Source organism: Xyrauchen texanus, chromosome 36, assembly GCF_025860055.1.
Source record: "Xyrauchen texanus isolate HMW12.3.18 chromosome 36, RBS_HiC_50CHRs, whole genome shotgun sequence".
Lineage (NCBI taxonomy): Eukaryota > Metazoa > Chordata > Actinopteri > Cypriniformes > Catostomidae > Xyrauchen > Xyrauchen texanus.
This window is the reverse complement of record NC_068311.1, coordinates 5,650,553-5,673,395: the sequence shown is the minus strand read 5'-3', so window position 1 is coordinate 5,673,395 and position 22,843 is coordinate 5,650,553. Positions and strand designations below refer to the sequence as shown.

General features: G+C 36.9%; 1 protein-coding gene across 4 annotated transcripts in view; it reads right to left on the bottom strand.

Annotated features, from left to right (window-relative positions):
• Positions 1–22,843, bottom strand: part of LOC127629951 (stromal interaction molecule 1-like) — a 65,227-nt gene that overhangs the window by 22,726 nt on the left and 19,658 nt on the right. For all 4 annotated transcript variants that reach the window (XM_052107286.1, XM_052107283.1, XM_052107284.1 and 1 more), the window contains exons 4-7: positions 16,512–16,626; positions 12,369–12,480; positions 12,031–12,146; positions 1,146–1,323 (exon numbers count right to left, since the gene is read on the bottom strand). In XM_052107286.1, coding sequence (XP_051963246.1) covers positions 1,146–1,323; positions 12,031–12,146; positions 12,369–12,480; positions 16,512–16,626 — 521 coding nt within the window. The remainder of the gene's footprint in view (positions 1–1,145; positions 1,324–12,030; positions 12,147–12,368; positions 12,481–16,511; positions 16,627–22,843) is intronic.

Genomic DNA, 22,843 nt, shown 5'->3' with positions numbered 1-22,843 from the left:
AGAATGAAATTCATATACATCTGGGACAGCATCAGGGTGAGTAAATGATGAGAGAATTTATTTTTTTGGGTGAACTATCCCTTTGAGCTGTTTGGCAAATACCTTAATACCATCATGACTGCATGTCAAGTCTAATTACATGGCAAGGTTATTTTAAGTTGTCAAATGGTATAACCCCCCCCAAAAATGCAATGATATTCCTGATTCAAAAATGCTTTCTATTTGAATAAAATTTTGCCAAAAAAAAAAAACTTGTGTAAAAAAAAAAAAAAATTAAGATAAAGATGTGTTAACATCACATTCAAACTAACAGTAATAAAAAATTATAACCATGTTAAAGTGTGCATCGCTGTCCAACTGAGGTGTTAGAGGTCTCCCTTGAGCATTTTACCAGTTCAATGCAGGACACAAAGCGGTTTCGGCTGCCACTAAAATAAGCGACAAAAGGCGTCTTGTACGGGACTTGGGAATTTCAGCCAAATGGCAGGACATTCCGGCTAATACCTGGCAAATATCAATAGCTTCATAGAGGTATCGTTTATATCAGATCAGAAACTGGCATAGCTGGGCATATTTAATGATACAAAGGTATAATTAAAGCGTTGATTTGGTGTTGATTTGATGCTTTCTTCCTCATTTTATACACATCTCCCTCCCTTTCTCTCTCTCTCTCTCTCTCTCTCTAAACAGATGTCCTCTCTCAAGGTTTCACTCATGCTGGCCTCATTTCCTGCCTGCCAGAAGGGAGAAACAAGCTTACTAAACACTAATCCTGATACCTGCCTGATATTTACTTTATAAGATCCCATACAGAAAACATAGATCATGTCTATGTTTTGTCTAGCATAAAAGAAAGAACAAAGCTCACCTGGAGTCAATGTGGTATAAACTGTTTAAAATGTGTAATGTTTATACTGCCACTAAATGGCAATCAGCCACCCTGTTCTCTAGATTTGAGAGGTATTGGGATCAGCCATTGAAAACCCCATATCGGTTGGCCACTTGTTGCAGAGCTGTTTGCGATTAAAAGGTTTCTAAATAGTCTATGGAGTCTCCGACTGGTGCTAAATGCTTTGAAAAATACCAGTGCTTCTTGCATGGTTTCGAAAATCTAAATCTAAAATAAAAACAGAAGAGGCTCTTACTTCTGCTGGAGGTCATGAAGGCTCTGCTCCGCTCTCTGGAGGCTCTCGAGGTCTATCATCATCTTCTTCATGTGGTCTTTAGAGTACCGGTTCTGGATGTAAGCAAACCAGCAGCCTCCCATACCAATGACTATAGACACGACCAGCATGAAATCCTTCAGATGGTTATGTCTGTTCACTGTGTGAGAGAGAAACCAGTAAATATTAAAGCAGACAAAACAAGTAGTTAAGCAGACAATCTTTTATCCGAAGAAAATTTAAGAGACAATGCTTTGAACATGACAGAAATTTCAGCTTTGCTGTGAATAAAAGTTGCACCTGAAATATAAAATGCTCAAAACTGATTCAGTGAATCACATAATGGACAGGCTTTGGCGCAATTAACCCTGGATTTTAAATCTAGACCCATAAAAAGCTCCAGTAATGAGATCACAACTCACGCCTGAGAACAAAAGAAACACAATCCTAAACTCTTCGCTTCAACACACTATTTTCAAAGTGAACCCTGCAAACAAGATACTCATGCTTTCAAACTCGCAGTGCATATTACTAAAAAGAGACTTCATTAGGATATTTTCTCAGAGCAGTTTGTTGCAAACAAATGATTCCTCAAATGGTGGCTTGTTGAAGTGATCAGACTAACTAATTAAGTGATTGGACAAGGCTAATTATGGGTAAAGCAAATTAAGCCGCATGTAATGAGAGAATGGTAAAGCTTTCGTGTAAAATTAAGGTTGCGTTTGCTTCTGTTGATGACTGTGGTCACAGTATTGCAATACTTACCACCATTGTGCTATTGGGCAAAAGACATCCCTGGGGAGAGCACGCAGTTCTGACCCCGGCTGACTCAATGTCTTACTCTTTCTGTACCCGTCCATTAATTAAATATAATCGAGTCTGCGTTGAGAGATGGAAAATAATTCTCTTCACAACTCCCAATGCTTTAGAGAGCACAAATGGCTGTCTTACATGAAAATAGTCATGCTGATTCATTTCAACAGCTTTTATATACAAAAATTTACATAAGCATTAAAAACATAGGAATACTGGGTAAAACAGTTGACTTTTAATTGTAATTAATTAATTGAATCATTACTGATACTGATGCTACTAATAACTCAGACAATAGTTTTTAAAATACATTTATATTTACACAGACATAGAAGTTATGTGTCCAAAATAAATAAAATAACATATGCAGTTCATTGAGCAACCAAAGTAGTTATCGCGTTATGCACCAAATCATATTTAACAAAAAACAAGCCCAAAATTAACTAAATTAGCTTATTTCGGGACTCTTATTTTGAAATGACATTAACTTGGCTTAGTTACAATACTCTTATTTAGGTTTACCAAATTACCAAAACCACCTTTTATAGCCTAAATATTTACCAGATAAAGAATATCAGATAAAGTATATCTATCTATCTATCTATCTATCTATCTGTATATACACCGATCAGCCACAATATTAAAACCACCTGCCTAATATTGTGCAGGTCCCCCTCGTACCACCAAAACAGCGCCTATCTGCGTCTCAGATTAGCATTCTGAGATGATATTCTTCTCACCACAATTGTACATTGTGGTTATCTGATTTACTGTAGACTTTGTCAGTTTGAACCAGTCTCGCCATTCTCTGTTGACCTCTCTCTCATCAACAAGGCATTTAAATCCGCAGAAATGCCCCTCACTGGATGTTTTTTTGTTTTTGGCACCATTCAGAGTAAATTCTAGAGACTGTTGTGTGTAAAAATCCCAGTAGATCAGCAGTTACAGAAATACTCAAACCAGCCCGTCTGGCACCAACAATCATCCATGCCATTATCTAATCAGCCAATCGTGTGGCAGCAGTGCAGTGCATAAAATCATCCAGATACGGGTCAGGAGCTTCAGTTAATGTTCACATCAACCATCAGAATGGGGTAATTTGATCTCCATGGCATGATTGTTGGTGCCAGATGGGCTGGTTTGAGTATTTCTGTAACTGCCGATCTCCAGGGATTTTTACACATGTAAGAGCATGTACAATTATGGTGAGAAGAATATAATTTCAGAATCTGAGATAGAGGACCTACACAAGATTAGCAAGGTGGTTTTTAATGTAATGTTGTGGCTGATCGGTGTATATGTACATATACAGGATACAAACAATCATGCCATGGTCAAAATCACTTAGATCAATTTTTATTCCCATTCTGATTGTTGATGTGAACATTAACTTAAGCTTCTGACCCGTATACTATCTTAACTTCTTGGACTATCTTTTGGATTAGCCTTAGTTTCAGAAATGCAGATGATTCCTTAAGATGTTTCCTATGTATGCAGGTCACTAGGTTTTGGAACAGCGCCAGTATGTCTGGAGCACGTGCACCTACTGCCACAAAAAATAAAACAATTATCTGACAAATTATCATTCAAATGCTGTTGCAAAGCAAAGCAGCATGGGCTTTTGAAATCTGCCAGATTTGTCAGCTATTTAACAAAGACAAGACTGCGGATATACAGTACGAGCTGTGTTTCTGACTTATCTATTGTCCCAAGGTAACAGGGGAGCTGAAGCCGGTGTCTGTTGATCGGTAAAACAGTGTCGAGCTGTCACATGCAGACTCCACCTTATAGCCAGTTCCCAGCAGTCTGACCTCTACAGAGTGCACTTACACAATGGGATCTGCCACATACAGACATAATGCCTTGTTCAGTCTTTCTATGACTCCATTAAGACCTCCAAGAGAACAGTCAAAGATATGGACACGTTTCAGGAACAGAAGTTTCTCTAATAGATCTGTAACTGGTATCGCATGGCAATTGTAATGCCAAGGACATTGGTTTGATTCCCAGGAAACACAAACTCATATAATGTACTACAAATGCACTGTAACGGGCCGATCAGACCAAACGCCGTCTAGATGCAGTGCAATGAATGGAGACGTGTTTTGTACAATGTTTAAGTTCTTTTTAGCTTGACAAGGCATCATAAAAACATGCCCCCCGTACAGATATTCCCACCATATTCATAAAGTTGTCAACTGATATGGGGTATTTCCATGGTTGATTATTCAATTATTAAATTTGGTACCCCCCAATCCTGAATGAGGTTACTTCCTTGATATAACGCACACTTTACACAATCTAATCAAATTCAGATTGATTAAGTTAAGTCATGTTCGACATTTTCTCATTTTATATCCTGTGTCACTTGGAAATACATCACATAACAGGAATGTCGCAGGAATATTCGTCCCTCGAATGCGCGCTTAATGCAGCTAGATTATAACGTGATGAATTATTGAATCATAATATATAATGTCACTGGCTTTATTAATAAGAACTTTTTTTGTATTTTTTTATTAAAGATGGATTGAAGTGATAAAAAGTGAGAGGGTAGTCTTTGTTTAATACAACCTTTTAAGTCGGGGAACAAGCTGTATAGTCGGTTAAGAGCAAATTATTATTCGTTGCAATAATCGCCAGAATAGTCGAATAATCGTTCTAATAATCGTTAGATTAGTCGATTATCAAAATAAACATTGGTTGAAGCCCTACTTGCAACAGACTGCTGAGGGCAGTAAAAGCAATACAAATTGTGTTTCTGTTTTCCACATTTCGTCTTTTAAGCCTTTAAGGCATCAGAATCTTTTGAAGTAGCCTAATATGGGTAGCAGACATTTTTTCCCTTTATGAAATAACTTTCTGTAAAATCATGAAGCATTAAGATCTGCTCCATGTCACATAATTCCAGTTTGGCCATAATTTACAATTTATCCTTAAAACTAAACTTTAGGCATGTAACCCACACAGTTATGTCAGCTCTATTTGTTCTGGGGCGTGCAATAAATAAAATCATATTACATGATTGCTGTACTAGTGACTTGCCTCCCGGGATGATGGATACTGCACTCAGTGTGAAAATGACATGCAGAGGCCCAGCAAACAGACATGCATGTCTAAAGAGTGCACGCTTGCACACACTGATCCCGTTTCCTGGTCAAGGCGGATTCTAGATAACGCGCCCAGGAATGCAACATTGTTTGCATTCTCCAAGTTTCGTGAATAATGATCAATTGCCTGATTTATCTCCCAACCCTGACTTTAGACAATCTGTCTATTGTCAAAAAGAGCCAGACAAAAAGTGGCCATTGGATTGATATTTCAAACAAATAATAATAATAATAATAACAACACATAATTACAGTTCTCATGTTGCATTGTCTGATTGGGTGTAGGGCTGGGAACCAAGAACCGGTTGTTACTTAGAACCATTTAAAAAATAAATAAATCCATAGATTCTATAAAAAAAAAAAAATATTTTAAAAAGATTTGAGTTTTGGTTCAATGCAGATGCAAAAGTTTATTGGAATAATATGTTGTTTTCTAAAATTTAACAAGAACTGTTACTGTGTAATGTAATGTTGTAAGGCTCATGAGACTTAAATCGGGCAGTGCCTTTTCAGAATGGTTGTTCATATGACAATGTGTAGTTACAGACCGCTCAGAGGAATTATATAAAATGTTTCATAAATTTTTTTTGTTTGATGAGATTTTTTATTTAACATATAGTTAGGACCAATTATTGGAAAAAATCTTTTAAAAGGAATTAAAAAGTGTATTAGGGCTGTACAATTCATCAAAAATGTATCGTGTTTACAATTACAGCTGTGCAATTATTATTCCTGAAGTGTCAATTACAGCATTCCATTTAGGTGTACTCCCATTGCTCCAAAATGTTCTATTTACAAAATTGTGGGGCCGCTGTGTGCATGAATGCAGAAGCAGATCTGACGTGTTTAAATTAGTCTAAAGGCATATCAGTAATGCTCACTATTTAAATTATACTGTGTGCAATTTATTCAAAATGTGAATAACACTTTTTGTTTTAAATGCAATTAAAATATTTAAGCAATTCAGGAACTTGGAATGCCAATTTGATGAAGAGCCTACATAAAGAATATGGCCTGCAACTGCCCCACAGAAAAAATGAACTGTAAATTAAATTCTATTAAACGAAATAAATGCAATTACAATATTAAAGGAAATAATCAGCAATTATGATTTTCCTCATAATCGTGCAGCCCTACCGTGTAAACATGCCTTTTGCAATAACTGTATTTGTTATGTCAGCTCTGTTGAAATTTTGATATGATCTCATCACTTGCAACTAGGGCAAAAACGATTAGTTGACGTTATCGAAAACGACAACAATAAAAACATTTTGACAAAAATTTCCATTGTCCAATTTATTAAAGATGGATTGAAGTGATAAAAAGTGAGAGGGTAGTCTTTGTTTAATACAACCTTTTAAGTCGGGGAACAAGCTGAATAGTCGGTTAAGAGCAAATTATTATTCGTTGCAATAATCGCCAGAATAGTCGAATAATCGTTCTAATAATCGTTAGATTAGTCGATTATCAAAATAAACATTGGTTGAAGCCCTACTTGCAACAGACTGCTGAGGGCAGTAAAAGCAATACAAATTGTGTTTCTGTTTTCCACATTTCGTCTTTTAAGCCTTTAAGGCATCAGAATCTTTTGAAAAATAGATTGGAATTTGTTTTTAAGACTTTTATAACTATGACGCTCACACGTTCTGCATTTTGCAGATGCTTTTATCCAAAGCGAGAGATCCTGTAGCTTCCTGTAAACTGCTAGAGCATGACGCAAGTTAGGTTTGGATTCCAGGAAAATTAAACTACATTATGATAAAATACACTTTGAATATGCTGTTAGTCGCATTGGATAAAATAAATTTACGCTAAATGCTAAAATGTACAGTAAATGTAATAGTACATTCAAGGTTTTAATCAGTTTTCGTGTTCCATTGGAATCAAACTCAGCTGAGCTACAAGAAGCTTTTAGAAACTTTTCTCTTACATTCCTTGGAAGTGTGTAAAGGTAAAATGCACCCAATCAAACAAAAGACTGGGAAAGTGACAAAACCACAAACATGTGAAAGCCTCACAAACAGACCTTAGCCTGCCTAACCTGTGCACCAGCATTCTGATGCTTACAGTCAGCCCGTATCCCTTTCAGTGCGCCAAAGACGTGTGCTCAGAATACAGAGTAACCCACCACAACACTCCCAAATCAACCCCTTGAGCATTCACTCTCTGTCTACGGCAGTTCACTCGAGCCTCACAAGGCTTGTGAATGATGTCTAAATGCTTGGAGTCAGTATAACAGTTTGTGTCCACTGGTGCAAAATGAGCAGACCTGAGTGTAAGGCTTATGCGAGGGAATGTGGGAATCACAGCAGAGCGGAGCAAGCAATGAGCATAAGAAGTAGAGAAATTCCTCAACTTTCAAAAATTAGAGGTGAAAAATTTCAGGCGGCAGCCACTCGCTCTGTCATTTGCGTTTCAAAATCTGCTGATAGTGCTTGAGTTTCTGGTGGATTGAGAGCTTAAATCACATCACTACATATTATTATATTTAATTAAGATTTGAAATGCCGTTTGCACACTTTCATTGTGGCTAGGCTGTGGCTTGGGTAACAAAACTGTCTTAAAAACATATTCGATATCCTGAACCGGACCGAATCACAGAAACAAATCAAACTTCCCAACTCTAATTATGTTTGTGCTACTTGCATTAAAATCAGATGCCATTAAAACAAGAGAAAAAAAAAACTAGTTTACTGACATTGCCTTTAGGAAACGTAATGGGCAACTAACGAGAGCATTAAAATAAGATTGAGCATTAAATAAGATAACAATTTCACGCTATGCAATTATATAAAATGTATATATTTGCCAACTGGCTGGTAAAATGTACATTACATTTTGTAGGGTTACATTTCACTCATCAGTATTTGTGTAGCATAGTGGCGTCCTCAACTTCGAGATCCTTTCACTGCGTGTTGAGAGTAAAAGTTGTTCAGCGTGTCCGAAGGCGCGATCCACGCGACCCATTTGCCATTGAACAATGCCTATTTTAATACCGTTTCTGTTGTTTATTACAAGGAACCATGGAATTAGTTTTCACTGTTATGCAGATGATAACCAGCTTTATATTTCCTCGAAAACTGTCAAAATTTCACAACTCTCCATGTTAGCAAAAAGAGTGTATCAAAAGATTGGATGGCTAGACATTTCCTTCTACTCAATTCCAACAAAACAGATGTTCTAATTATTGGGTCAAAAATCTCTCTCTCTCTCTCTCTCTCTCTCTCTCTCTCTCTCATATAATTTTTTTTTTAAAAAACTAAAAAAACTCTCGTTGGTCATCTCGATGGATGTACTGTCACGTCGTCTTCTACAGCGAAGAAACAAGGTGTTATATTTGATAGCAATCTGATCTTTGAAAACCACTGTTTGTAGAACAGCATTCATCCATCTCAGACATATTGCTAAGTTACGACACATGCTCTCTGATTCTAATGCTGAAAAACTCATTTTAGCATTCATGACCTCAAGACTAAATTATTGAAATGCATTACTGGGAAGATGTCCTGCACATTAAATAAATAAACTTTAGAGTGCTAAAAAAGCTAGAGTGCTGACGAGAACCAAAATATATGATCATATCAGCCCAATCTTAGCATCCCTACATTGGCTAGCTGTTAAATTTCATATTCATTTTAAAATACTTCTAACTACTCGCAAAGCCTTGAATAGTCTAGCTCCGCAGTACTTATGTGACCTTCTATCACGCTATATTCCATCACGTTCAATAAGATCACAAAATTCTGGCCTGTTAATAATACCTAGAATGTCAAAATCCACTAAAGGCGGTAGATCCTTGTCCTATTCAGCTCCTAGACTATGGAGTAGTCTTTCGAAGATGGTTCGGGACTCAGACACACTCTCTCAGTTTAAGTCTAGACTAAAGACTCATCTTTTCAGGCAGGCATACACCTAATTTATCTGTCAACTCATAATTCTGCTGCATTAGTTAGGTCTGCCGGAACCGGAAACACTTCTCATATTCTAAAATCCTGTTTTAAAGGTCATCCCTTGAATGCAAGCTTAATGCAGCTAGATTATAACATGATGGCTCGGGACATATCTAATCATAAAATATGTGTCACTGTGCATTTGTTATCGTGAAGAAAATTGGCAATTGCAGCTTTATTAATGAGAGTTTTTTTTTTTTATTTAACAAAGTGAACAAAAAGGTGAGAGGGTAGTCTTTGCCCCATTATACACTGCAACAAAATATATTTTTGATTTGTTTTGGCTTGTTTTCCAATATAAATATCTAAAACTCCTTTAAAGCAATGTACATTTTCTTTCACAGCTATACTGCAAAATAAAAAATTGTTATCTGAGAATGTTGAATATAATATTAAAAATACAAATATTATAAAATATTTAAATCCTTTAAAAAAAGAAAAATTCACCTGAGAAGCAGCATATAAGATATTTAGACTTGCTTTTAGAGAATAGATCTTGAATACAAGTATATTTGTATAGCACTCGCAGAAGTATAACAAAGTGAAAAATACACATATACAAAATACACTTATATTTAAGATATATTCTCCTAAAGCACATCTAAATATCTTATATGTTGCTTCTCAAGTAAATGTATATTGTTTTAAGGATTTGTAGACAATTTAAAATGGAAAACAAGACAAAAACACTTGATAACAATATGATTTTCACAGTGAATTTCTTTACTGAATTAAACTTAATAAAAAGTATTTTTTACTCTTTAATTCAGTGAATGTCATTTAGAGGTATTTTTAAAAGATAATTTTTTTTCCCTCATTGTTAGTAAGCATGATTAATAAAACAATTTAAGTCAGGGCACAAGCCGAATCATCGGCTAAGAGCTAATGATGAATCATTGTAATAATTACAGAATAGTCGAATAATCGTTCTAATAATCATTAGACTAATCGATTATCAAAATAATAGTTAGTTGCAGCCCTAGGCAACAGAGACAAAAGTTCCAGTCCAAATCTATTTTCTCATACAGCAAAATTTTATCTGAGGAAACACCATTTATCTTTTCTACAGCCGTGGGCAAAAGTATTGGCAGTGACATAAATGTTGTGTAAATGTTTTCTGCTTCAGTTGGTGTGGTGTTGATTTACATTGTTTCTAGATTATTGTGCAGAGTGATCAGATGCATTTTAAATAATTGCAAAAAGCTTTATCACAAAAACCCAAATTTCACAGTTTTTTGGCCCCGGTACAAAATGACCAGCTAACATCATTCCACTAATCATATCAGCAGCACCTGGGAAAGTGTGAAGGAGTACTAGTCAGGTGAAATCACTCTATCATTCTGATTGGATTATAAGAGCTGACTGATTGCTATAAAAGGAGGGAAGAAGTACTTCCAATCATTGTGTTCTTGTTTGCAACGATTACCTCTAAAGAAAGACGTGCAGCCATCATAGCTTTGCATCAAAATGGACTCACATGCAAGGAAATTGCTGCAAAGAATATTGCACCTGAAAGAAGCATTTACCGGATCATCAAGAACTTCAAAGGAGAGAGGTTCAACTGCAGTGAAGAAGGCTTCAGGACATAACAGAGTGTCCAGCAAGCGCCAGGACCCTCTCCTCCTGAGGAGTCAGCTACAAAATCGAGACATCACCAGTGCAGAGCTTGCTCAATATTGTCAGCAGGTTGGTGTGAGTGCATCTGCACGCACAGTGAGGCGAAGACTTTTGGGCAATGGCCTGGTGTCACGAAAGGCAGCAAAGAACCACTTCTCTCCAAGAAAAACATCAAGGACAGACTGAAATTTTGCAGGAAGTACAATGATTAGACAGCAGAAGACTGGTGCCAAGTTAATTTCTCTGATGAATCCCCCTTCCGACTGTTTGGGACATCTGGAAAATCGATTGTCTGGGGAAGAAAAGGTGAACGCTACCAGGAGTCCTGTGTCGTGCCAACAGTGAAGCATCCTGAGACCATCCATGTGTGGGGTTGCTTTTCATCCAAGGGAGTGGGCTCTCTCACAATTCTGCCCAAAAACACTACAATGAATAAAGAATGGTATCAAAACTTCCTGCAAGAGCAACTTCTTCAATCATCCAGGAGCAAAAATGTGGTGATGATCCGTGCATTTTCCAGCATGATGGAGCACCATGTCACAAGGCAAGAGTTATAATGAAGTGGCTCGTAGATCATTACATTGAAATTTTGTATCCGTGGCCAGGCAACTCCCCGGAACTTAATGCCATAGAGAACCTGTGGTCAATCCTCAAAAGGCGAGCGGACAAGCAGAAGCCCACAAAGTGTGATTAACTCCGAGCACTAATAAGGCAAGAATGCATCGCCATCAGTCAGGATTTGGACCAGAAGCTGATATCCAGCATGCCAGAGCGAGGTTATGAAGAGGTTATGAAGAACAAGGGTCAACACTGTAAATATTGACTATTTAAAAGCCTTTAAAACTCATGAAATGCTTATCATTGTTTTCCAGTATACCTTAGAAATGTGAAAAAATAATCTACAAATACTGAAGCAGCAAACTTTGCAAAATACAAAATTTATGTAATTGCCAATACTTTTGGCCATGGCTGTACTACTCCTTTACTCTTCCATTAAAGAAAAACACATGCTGGTAGTTCACTGTAAGTCTGAAAAAGCAGATAAGCAGGTTGTACTGAGTTTATATGCATGCCTTAGTCGTCATACTTTCTGATATATACTAGACCAATTACACAAAGTGACAATCATGATTACATTATTTAATTGAATTCTTGAACCACATATGCCCAACAGCCAACAATTTTCTCAATTATTAACTTGACATAGGATCCAACCCTCCTGTTGAGGACCACTGAACTAAACTACATCAGTAAAACAAACAGATCCTAGAAAAGGTTTAAACATTCATTATGACAGAATTGGGGTAGTTCAATTCCTACGACATGCCATCAACTTTACAATGTTCTTTGCTGTAATTGAGGAAACAAGTCACTCACTCATAGGAGCTCCAAACAGAACCGTGTCCAGAGCCTTGAGCTGTAGTTTCTGAACATGACTCCTGTCCAGAATCTTCAGAACTGTCTGTGTCAGAGTGCCGTTCTTCACAGCCAAACTACAAGAGAAAAAAATTATTAAAACCTGAGTGCAGCAGATGGGTGCTGAGTAAGAGGCCAGAACTTCTTAATTTGATTGCCAAAGATTAACAAATAAACAATTTATATATCACATTTCAGAGCTAAATAAACACTTAACCATTACAAGCAGGTCTTTAAAGACTGCTGCCTGTTTCCTCCTTTAAACGACTAGTCTTCCTGTTAATTGGCCTGTTGCTCACCGGGGCATAGAGGTACCATTGAAATTCATCTTGCGGAAGGCTTCTACATATTGTGGCAATTCGACATAGCCAATAAGCCAATCCACGACTTCATCCACTGTCCAGTTATACACTAGGGAAACCAAAATAAACACAGGGTTATATATTAGGGCCAACTTTATAAACAATTGATCATGCATACAAATTTATTTACTGTAAAATCAGCAATCTAATTTCAACAAGTTAGTAAATGCACTATAATAAAATGGTTGACCAAAGATGGGTTGTTTTGCTTTAAAACGCCTGAGTAACCTAATGGAGTTTAGTAAGAATCGTGACAGATTTCAAACAGATTTTAATAAAAACAAAACATTACATCAGAGGCCTGCTGGGAATAGCACTGTGTGACTAAGTGTGTTTTTTATAATTTTGGCAATTAAGTTTTTTTTATTCCAATTGTGACATTTTCATTACCATTAAACATATTTCTCTCTACATTCTCATTACTGTAATACAAACTGATTCTCATTACTATAATGTGAAAAAAATAAAGATGTATTATATATATTGTAACATATTTATGCATCATGGTAGTATTATGAACACTTCATAATAAGGTTCTATTTGTTAATGCATAAGTGAATGCATTGCATATCATGAACCAACAGACAATTTAATGCATAAACTATTGTTAAGATATACATTTTTAATAAAAAAAACATTATAAGCGCTAAAAAAGTAAAAAAATACAAACAAAAAAAAATAAATAAAAAATCGCTTGTTGCTAATTTATAACTATGTGGTTAACTAATTGTAATGAATACAAACTTTTTGTACAGTGTTACCATAGTATTTGTTGTACTGCCTTAAATTAACGCTATTTTAATTATTAAAAAAAATTACAAAAATTATAGAATAACGGTGATAAGAATCACCACTGAGGACAACTGAAATTACAAAAACTAAAAAGTGAAATGTCCAAACGCATTACGATAATGAGAATTTGAGAAGAAAATGTGCTTAATCATATGAAAATAAAATACCTAAATGAAAAAGTCCTAAAAATAAGAGCCAATTTTCTGCATGAACAATTTTACTTTTTTATTTATGTTTCTTTTGATTTTAATGTTCAAATTTGACCTGGACCTATTTTAACAAGACTGAGTGTAAATGTCTGATTCTAAAAGGTACTTTTCTAAATTAATCAATAGCAAGAGACTAATTGATCATTGAGCATTTATTAAGAACGATCTTATATGACATTTGGTCACTTTAGAAACGTATGTGATTCTAATTAAATGAATGCACGAAGCAGAATGACAGCTGGCATTATAATGATCGAGCATAGACATGTGGAGTATAAATATTACACCATAATAAATAACAAGGAGTGATTGACTGCCATACCAGCTTCCAAAACAGACAGACACTGCTAGTTTTCAATTAAAATATTGTACGGGTAGATCTCTCTTGTGTTTTAATATGCTGAAACAAATTGTTTTTTACAGCCTTGGCTCTTCAGCTGTACTTTGAGGAAGAGCTGCAATGCAGGATAAAACAGCCAAGATATGATTTTTTCTTACACAAGTATTGAGGATGAATACAAAGTTTGGTGAAAACTGTAAAAAAAAAAAAAACATAATGTAATGTTAACTTTATTGGACATCACTCAAATAAACAATTGTTGTTTTTAACTGCACTATTGATATAAATGTGACTTATTGAATTGATTAAAAAAAATTTCAAGGCTACATGCTATTGTTGCAATTTCATTCGTTAATGCTTATTTTTTAATTAAATAAAAGTGTTTTCAATAGCATTTTAGTTTTTGATGTCTTATTGCAAATGGTATCAAGAATCAAGATTATGTCTGGATGCCACTTTTACTAATGCCCAATTCATGGCTGTGCATTTAGGAGCAGTAAGCAGCAGTGCGTTCTGGTAAGGATCTGGAGTTTATCTGGAATTGAAGAAGGTGTTGAAAGCAGCTGATGTGGCTAAAAGTGTTCACACCCGCTCTGTTAAGAGGCCTTTTTGAAATCCCGGTTATCACTAAACAACACGTGCCTTAAAAAAGTACCATGTGATTTGTGTCAGTACCATCAAACAGTTTTGATTTATACTATAGTACTAAAAGTCACATTGTACTCCAAGGTACTTAAAATAATATCATGGTATTACCATGGCTCCATGTTCAAAAACGTGTATTGCCATGGTACTTCTGTTTGATAATCTCATTTTATATATATATATATATATATATATATATATATATATATATATATATACACTTCCGTTTCAACTCACTTTTTCACAATTCCTGACAATTAATCATAGAAAACATTCCCTGTCTTAGGTCAGTTAGGATCACTACTTTATTTTAAGAATCTAAAATGTCAGAATAAAAGTAGAGAAAATTATTTATTTCAGCTTTTATTTATTTTATCACATTCCCAGTGGGTTATAAGTTTACATACAATTTGTTAGTATTTGGTAGCATTGCCTTTAAATTGTTTAAATTTGGTCAAACGTTTTGGGTAGCCTTCCACAAGTGTCTCACAATAAGTTGCTTGAATTTTGGCCCATTCCTCGAGATAGTACTGGTGTAACTGAGTCAGGTTTGCAGGCCTCATTGCTCGCACATGCTTTTTCAGTTCTGCCAGATTGAGATCAGGACACTGTGATGGCCACTCCAATACCTTGACTTTGTTGTCAATATACCATTTTGCCATAACTTTGGAGGTATGCCTGGGGTCATTGTCCATTTGGAAGACCCATTTGCAACTGAGCCTTAACTTCATGGCTGATGTCTTCAGATGTTGCTTCAATATATCCACATAATTTTCCTTCCTCATGATGCCATCTATTTTGTGAAGTGCACCAGTACCTCCTGCAGCAAAGCAACCCCACAACATGATGCTGCCACGGTTGGGATGGTGTTCTTAGGCTTGCAAGACTCACCCTTTTTCCTCAAAACATACTGATGGTCATTGTGGCCAAACAGTACAATGTTTGTTTCATCAGACCAGAGGAAATTTCTCCAAAAAGTAAGATCTTTGTCCCCATGTGCACTTGCAAACCTGTAGTAGGTTTTAGAGCATTGGCTTCTTCCTTCGATATAGGATTATTTTTACTGTGGATATAGATACTTGTCTACCTGTTTCCTCCATCATCTTCACAAGGTCCTTTGCTGTTGTTCTAGGATTGATTTGACCATTCGCACCAGATACATTCATCTCTAGGAGACAGAATGTGTCTACTTCCTGAGTGGTATGATGGCTGTGTGGTCCTATGGTGTTTATACTTGTGTACTATTGTTTGTAGAGATGAACGTGGTACCTTCAGACATTTGGAAATGAACCAGACTTGTGGAGGTCCAAAATGTTTATTCTGAGGTCTTGGCAGATTCCTTTTGATTTTCAAATGATATCAAGCAAAGAGGCACTTAGTTTGAAGGTAGGCCTTAAAATACATCCAGAGGTACACCTCCAATTCAGTACACCTCCTATCAGAAGCTAATTGGCTAATTGTCTAAAGGCTTGACAACATTTTCTTGAATTTTCCAAGCTGCTTAAAGGCACAGTTAACTTAGTGTATGTAAACTTCTGACCCACTGGAACTGTGATAGATTGTTTCACTTTAAATTGTCTGTCTGTAAACAATTGTTGGAAAAATGACTTGTTATGCACAAAGTAGATGTCCTTAACGACTTGCCAAAAGTATTGTTTGCTAATATTAAATCTGTGGAGTGGTTACAAAATGAGTTTTAATGACATCAACCTAAGTGTATGTAACCATCTGACTTCAACTATATTACCATTAAAATGGTCTGAATCTCTAAAATGATTACCAAAAACATACCATGCATTGGTGTGCTATGCATTTAAAGACTAGGACATGCCCAACATGGTCAAGGTACAGAAGCGACCATAAGTCATTGAATATGGAATACTAGTTATTCTGCAGTATGTGGTCCAGTAAACTTTAAAGAGATTAACGGTCACATACGCATAAAACTACATTAACCAAAGAAATACATAAATGTACTATTAAAAAGGTGCTAAGTCAGCAAAAACAGCTTTGTAAGCACCCGCTTCTGAAATAAAAAAGGTCATCATTGTCAAAACAGACTATCAAACAAAGCTTTTTGCGTCATGTACCCACCTTCCGAAATCTTCCAGGCATTCCAGAGGTCTTCCACGCTGATGAACTGGTCATCGCCGTGGAAACTGTTGTGCTTGGCTTTAGGGTCATGGTAATTGAGATCCTCTCTTAAAAACTAATGGATAAAAAAGAAAAACAATTATCTAATGTAGCAGCTCAAGGATATTTGTGCATGCATCCAAAGACATTGTGTAAAGTTCTTAAAAGTAAAGTGAAGGTGTTAACAGGTCTTTCAGTCTTTCTGTAGAAAAGACCTTGAAATAGAGTTGTATAAAAGATTTTCCATCTAGTTATTATATAGAATTTGAATAGTTCACCCAAAAATTAAAGCTCTCCCATCATTTACTCACCCCCATGTCGTTTGAATCCCCTAAACATTTATTTTTTTCTCATAGTCACCACAGCTGTCAAGCTCCAAAAAAACACCAGGTTAAAGCACCATAAAAGTAGTCCATAAGACATACAATATTCAAAGTCTTATGAAGCCATGCAATAGCTTTAAGTAAGAAACAGAAGTACATTTTGGTTACATAAATTGTGCTTTCATTGTTTGTTTGTTTTTTGCCCTTTTTTGTGCTTGACAGACATGGTCACTATGACCGGTCATTGTATTGTTGCACATCAAAAATTCACTTTTTGTTTTACACTCAAAAAACAAAAGCGACTTCTTTTTCATTATTGGTACACTATTTCTTTAACAGAGACTTGATAAGGATGAGAGTGAATTTCAACAGGAAGCAATAAAGGCAACTTTTCTTGAATTTAAAAAAGCTGTTTCACCTCAAATGTTTGTTTGACCTCTGTGAGTAAATGACCAGAAGCTAATTCAATGACAATAAACTGTTCACCCCAGAGAATGTCCAACAGAGAGACGATTAAATCAATGCACAAACTTCATCTTATACTTGGATTTAGCTATATTTTTAGTTATTCTGGGTCTATTAACAGTGTTGAGTGTTTTTGAAAGTCAAGTGGGCAAAGGCCCTGTTTGCTCAGACACAGTAGATGGTAAAAATGATTACACAACAAAACGCAACAAAAAGGTTACAGCACAGTTCATGGAATTTTTAAGACAGTAAAGAGCTTCAAACTGTGGTTATAACTAAAACCACTGTGAAGATTTGTCACAAGTTTGTAAATATTAGGCTGAAACCATTGACACCCTGCTTGTCCTGTAAAGGTAAACTGAAAAGAATACCCTCATGTTTTAATCAATGTGGCTACTATTAAAAAAAATAGGAATTGGGGATATGACCAAAATATTCTCTCATGGTAGCTATATTTGAGACTGTATGCTATCAAAGTTTCCATTTTGAGATTTGGCTCAAGAACAGAGCTAACAAACAATTTCAGTAACCGAAGATGTGGCTTTCATCGCGTTGATTAGCCAATATGCTGCCAAGGAGAGGTTGTATGCAACAGGAAGCATGCCTACACAACATATCGCTAAACTGAAAGGAAGCCAGAAAGGGGAAGGCTCTGCTCTGCTGCGTATGGTTCTAAAAAATAAGCAACACACACCGTTGTGTCAGGTGACTGTGGGTTTCCCTAGGCAAAGAGCCATTGGTTTAAAGAAGCAAGTCAAGTCAAGTGGTTTTTATTGTCGTTTCAACCATATACAGTTAGTACAGTACACAGCAAAACGAGACAACGTTCCTCCAGGACCATGGTGCTACATAAAAACAACAAAGGACCAACACAGGACCACATGAGACAACACAACGAAATAAAATACCTATATAAACTACCTATATATACCTATATAAAGTGCACGTGCAAACATGTGCAAAAAGTACGGGACAGTACAACAAATTACTGACAATGAACAGGACAATAGACAGTGCAGCGCCGACCAGTACTCAGCAGTGCAAAAAAATGACAGTTTCTAAAAATGTAAACATAACATACTATGAGATAGTGTTCTATGCACATAGCAGTTATTGAGGTAGCAGACAGTTATAAAGTGACAGTAATTAAAGTGCAACTCAGGACATGTGTGTGTGTGTCAAACCAGTCTCTGAGTATTGAGGAGTCTGATGGCTTGGGGGAAGAAGCTGTTACACAGTCTGGCCGTGAGGGCCCGGACATGCTTGGTACCTCTTGCCAGAGGGCAGGAGGGTAAAGAGTTTGTGTGAGGGGTGTGTGGGGTCAGTCCACAATGCTGGTTGCTTTGTGGATACAGTGTTTTTTGTAAATGTCTTTGATGGAGGGAAGAGAGACCCCAATGATCTTCTCAGCTGTCCTCACTATCCTCTGCAGGGCTTTGCGGTCCGAAACGGTGCAAGTCCCAAACCAGGCAGTGATGCAGCTGCTCAGGATGCTCTCAATAGTCCCTCTATAGAATGTAGTGAGGATGGGAGGTGGGAGATGTGCTTCCCTCAGCCTTCGAAGAAAGTAGAGACGCTGCTGGGCTTTCTTGGTGATAGAGCCGGTGTTGAGGGACCAGGTGAGGTTCTCCGCCAGGTGAACACCAAGGAATTTGGTGCTCTTGACGATCTTCAGCGGAGTGTGTTCACCTTGTGCTCTCCTAAAGTCAACAACCATCTCTTTTGTTTTGTCGACATTCAGGGACAGGTTGTTGGCTCTACACCAGTTCGTCAGCCGCTGCACCTCCTCTCTGTATGCTGACTCGTTGTTCTTGCTGATGAGACCCACCACGGTCGTGTCATCTGCGAACTTGACGATGTGGTTCGAGCTGTGCATTGCTGCACAGTAGTGAGTCAGCAGAGTGAACAGCAGTGGACTGAGCACACAGCCCTGGGGGGCCCCAGTGCTCAGTGTGGTGGTGGTGGAGATGCTGTTCCCGATCCGGACTGACTGAGGTCTCCCAGTCAGGAAGTCCAGGATCCAGTTGTAGAGGGAGGTGTCCAGGCCCAGCAGGTTCAGCTTTCCAATCAGGTGCTGGGGAATGATTGTGTTGAATGCTGAGCTGAAATCTATGAACAGCATTCGAACGTATGAGTCCTTATTGTCTAGGTGAATGAGGGCCAGATGGAGGGTTGTGGCGATGGCATCGTCCGTTGAACGGTTTGGACGATACGCAAACTGTAGTGGGTCTAGTGAGGGGGGCAGCTGGGTCTTAATGTGCCTCATGACAAGCCTCTCGAAGCACTTCATGATGATGGGTGTAAGTGCGACGGGACGGTAGTCGTTGAGGCAGGACACTGAAGACTTCTTTGGCATGGGGATGATGGTGGTGGCCTTAAGGATTTGTGGTTCTAATATAACATTTTTACAAAAGGCACAATAAAAAAATTATATTTCACAGTTGCTAAAGAATTCATTGCTGAGAGAATGAACTGATTTAGTCTGTTGAGACTTGTCTTTAGGGGTCGACCGATATATCGGTTTTGCCGATTAATCGGCACCGATAACAATTTCTTGAACTGGCAAAAAATCCTCACCGATAATTTTCCCCCATTGTGCTGGAGCTCTGGGAAGGGCACACTGTTGTTATACAGTATGAGCGTGGCCTCTAGAAACTAAATAAAAACTGATGCCTCGTGGTGGTTGTTTTGACACGTGAGACTGCACGTTGAATGCAGCAGAACACTGCACGGAGCTGAACAATCCAGATTTAAAACACCAACAACTAAAAAGTATGTATACAGTATATGTCATATTATAAAGTAAGTAATTTCTAAAATAAATGCTGCATTAATAAAGAACAGCAGTATGTTTGCAGACCAGGCTGAGAGGACGCTAACATTAAAGCTAACCTCAATCGGTTAGAACAATGTGACAAAAAACATGCAAGACCTACACAAATGTTTAAATAAAATGTATTATCATCTATTTACATTAGTTTATATCCAGTCACATTTATGCTTTAGCCAGCTAAGTTGTATATTTAAAGGTAGTGAGAGATTTGAGAAAAATATCTTCATGCAGTCAAGAGAAACGTATAAACAAATCAGAAATGCATCCGATTTTAATACATTTTTAATCCTCACAGTAATACGTATTTTTGTAATTTTGATTAGACAATCATCAAGCGATCGGTGTGTGTGATTAATTTCTTGGAGAATTTAAATGAGCGTAACAGCGCAAAATACAAACAAAAATATCACTGAATCTTATAGAAGCGTTAAAAAAAAGCATAAGACATTGCAATTCACTAGTTTGCCCTAGTTTAACATTAAAGACCCCTCACCAGAAGTGAAGTGATCAGCCACTTGAAGACGTGCAATAGCTCTGTGAATCACAAAAGGCTGTGTTTAATAAGTAAATATATAAAATGCACACACAGCACCAGCACGTCAGTGAATGGTGCAGCTGTGTTTAAACACACACTCATGGCTATTTTTAGCCTTCACACGTTGCGCAATATTGGAGCGCTAGTCACGGGTAACACCTCAGATGTAGATGCTCAATAGTTCGGTTTACTTATAATATACATTTAGAATGGCACTGGAGGTGCATTTTACCAGAATTTGAATAAGAAGTGAATTAAACTACGGTGAACTTGCCTACAAACAGAGAGTTTGGATGGAATGTCAAATTTAAAAAGCGTGAGGGTTTAAAAAGTGCACGACTTAAATATATTACTGTTGTATTTAAAAATATATATATTTATTACTATTATTGTCATCATTAGTATTTGTTTACAATTTATAACAATATTTAAATTGAATGGGTTCCAAAAAAATAACTGTGTAAAAGAAAAGTGGACTGATGTATTACAACTAAATTGAACAAAAAAAGAGATCTGAATCCTTTAGTCCAGATGTAAGTTGAAACATTTTTGGGAAAAAAAAAGAAAGAAAAATAAAACACTGGTTTCTTTTCTACTGAAGACTTGAAGACTGGAATTACTGTTCATTTTGCTGCTACATGATCCATTATACTAGTAAATAATAAAGTGTTTCTTAATAAGCTATACATTTATATTGAAATAATGTGTAGTTAGAGGTTTGTGTTTCTTTACATATTAAAGTGTACTCCCAATTAGTTCCACATAATAATGTAAAGATATTCTAAACCGATTGTGCAAAAAAAACACTGGTATCGAATCGGGATTGGCCGATACTGAGATTTCTGGTATCAGAATCGTATTGGAAGAGAAAAAGTGGTATTGTGCATCCCTACTTAAATGTTGTTTTTTCATTCAGTAACAAGTTTAAAAACGATCGACCGATTAATCGGTTATCGGCTTGTCTTCCATTACTATATCGGTTGACCTCTACTTGTCTTCCATTACTGTTTTGTGTTTGCAATATTCTTTTTGTAATGTTGCTCAAAGCTAGCTAAAATTTATTGGGTTTCACCAGAATGTTTCCAGTTCTTGGCCGTTGGAACTAGGAACCATTCTTGAGAGCTGAACGATGCCGTAATGGATTACATTGCTATATAACCTCTCAACTATCATTTTGCTTCCCGATATTGGTTTAGAAGTCTTGAGTACAAATCAAATCGGGAAATCGGTTTCGATACCCAGTCCTATTATTCCATCCCCCAGCCACTGACATAAGCCAGTTCCTGGTTCATGACCAGAATATTTTAATGGCCCGTGTGGAGCCAACTTTTCTGGCAAAGAACGATAGGTTCCAGATTGGGACCAGCACCCAGCAGGTGGAAATGTGGCTAGAGTGGTAGCAGCTAAGCTAAAATCAGCATTGGCTTTTTAAAACATATCTTCTGCAGTAACCGATAACCGGTAGTGAAACCTATGCTTTAAGTTTGTTTTAGTGTTTAGTGTTTAGAAATGGAGCTAAACCTGTGAGGATGTGGCTGATAACAACTGACAACTAAAATGTGCTCTATTTTCAAAGCCATACTTCATATGCTGTTGCATATTTTGACCTTTTGTCCAAGACTGTAAAATGCCTAGAGTTGCATTACCTCGGCTCAGTTTCTATAGGGAAAATATCTAAAAGATTAGGGTCAAAAGCCAGACAAATTACCTAAACTTGTGTAGATGACGTGCACAAATTTAGATATTGACCACTAATAGCCCAAAGAGCTATGATCTGCTTTTCTTTACATCACCATAAATTGATTATTTAGAAACAGGTTAGGCTTATCCTACATGAGATTTTCTTTCTGTAAGACACCTACACATGGGTCTAAACTAGCATGCATACTCTCTGCAGACCACCAAACTCAAAATAGCAGATAAAGAGGGCTTCTTGTTTTCTGCAGCAATGTTTCCGGTATCTTACAGTGCAGCAGCTTAAACCAGTCTAAAGTTGTTTGCTGGTCGTAGCAGGTTAAAGATGGTGGTCTCCCAGTGTAGCTAACGTGATGTTATATTAATCCAGTTGGTTTCCCAGCCTGAACAGCTCGCATATGCCCCAAATCCCACTAAAATAGGCAAAAAAAAGACCAGTCTA